This window comes from Sinocyclocheilus grahami, unplaced genomic scaffold (assembly GCF_001515645.1).
Source record: "Sinocyclocheilus grahami isolate Dianchi unplaced genomic scaffold, SAMN03320097.WGS_v1.1 scaffold7001.1, whole genome shotgun sequence".
Classification (NCBI taxonomy): domain Eukaryota; kingdom Metazoa; phylum Chordata; class Actinopteri; order Cypriniformes; family Cyprinidae; genus Sinocyclocheilus; species Sinocyclocheilus grahami.
In genome coordinates this window covers 4424-5415 of record NW_015511209.1, presented here as the reverse complement: position 1 = coordinate 5415, position 992 = coordinate 4424, and the positions used below count along the sequence as shown (strand labels likewise).

Below are 992 nucleotides of genomic sequence, written 5' to 3'. Positions count from 1 at the left end.
CAATTCAATATGGTACAGATAGTTTGCTTTTATTTCTTTGGTTCATTGTTATTATTAGGTGGAAGATGCAGCTCTACCTCTGCCATGTTAATCTATAATCTATGTGACTCTCAGGACAGGTATAGTGCATCTACTAATGATTATATATAAATAAATCGGTAATTGCAAAACCACTTCAAAAGTGCTCTTTTCTGTTTTTTGTATTGTATGTAAAAGAGTGGTTTAGGCATTCTGCTAATCTTATTTTGAGTCATGCAGGAATGACATGAGAATGCGTAAATGATGAAAGTTTTCATTTTTGAACAAACTGGTCTGAAAGCATCTGTGAATGAAACCAGGCCTTTCTGTAATCCTCTTACTCTACAGACTGACACTGATTAACACAATCTGGCCAATGTATTTGGACTGACACAGTGTAAACTCTTCATTTGCCACATGAAAACAAGACAGAACTGGACATAGCCTTTGACTGACAGAATTTTGCATATAAATGGGGATGTCGAGGCTTAATACTCACCTGGGTTTGCCGGAGGGTATTTGTCGGCTGGGTCTCTTCATGGATTGACTGCTTTGTACTTTAACAGGAACTCTGGGAGAAGAGCGGTGAGGGGCTTCTGGTGCTGGAGGTTTTTTGGGGATCTTCTTCACGAGCCGACTAACCCACTTCTGCTGCTCCTCCTGAGACAATGCTAACAGCAGCAGATTTTTAGCTGTAGACACGTCATAGTTCACTAGGGATAGAGACGCAAAAAAGAAAAAGGGGGTGAGGAAAAAGGAGAAAACAAGTGAATGGGACAATTTACTTAAAACGCACAATTCAGTTTAGAAAAAATAATAATAATAATCCTACTGACCCCAAACTTTTGAATAGCATTGTACATAAACAAATCTTTCTAAACATATCTAGCATGGTCAGCCGATATGGGCTTTGCAGATGCTGATATGTGACTAATATAATTCTGATGTACTCTGATATGGCTGATACAGTGGGG

At 38.8% G+C, this 992-nt stretch overlaps 1 protein-coding gene across 1 annotated transcript in view; it reads right to left on the bottom strand.

The window, feature by feature from the left end:
* LOC107577725 (rho-associated protein kinase 2-like) overlaps positions 1-992 on the bottom strand; it is a gene marked incomplete at its 5' end in the record, with an annotated part of 4699 nt that overhangs the window by 1727 nt on the left and 1980 nt on the right. The window contains one exon of the mRNA XM_016263767.1: positions 518-731. Within this exon, the coding sequence (XP_016119253.1) occupies positions 518-731 (214 nt within the window). The remainder of the gene's footprint in view (positions 1-517; positions 732-992) is intronic.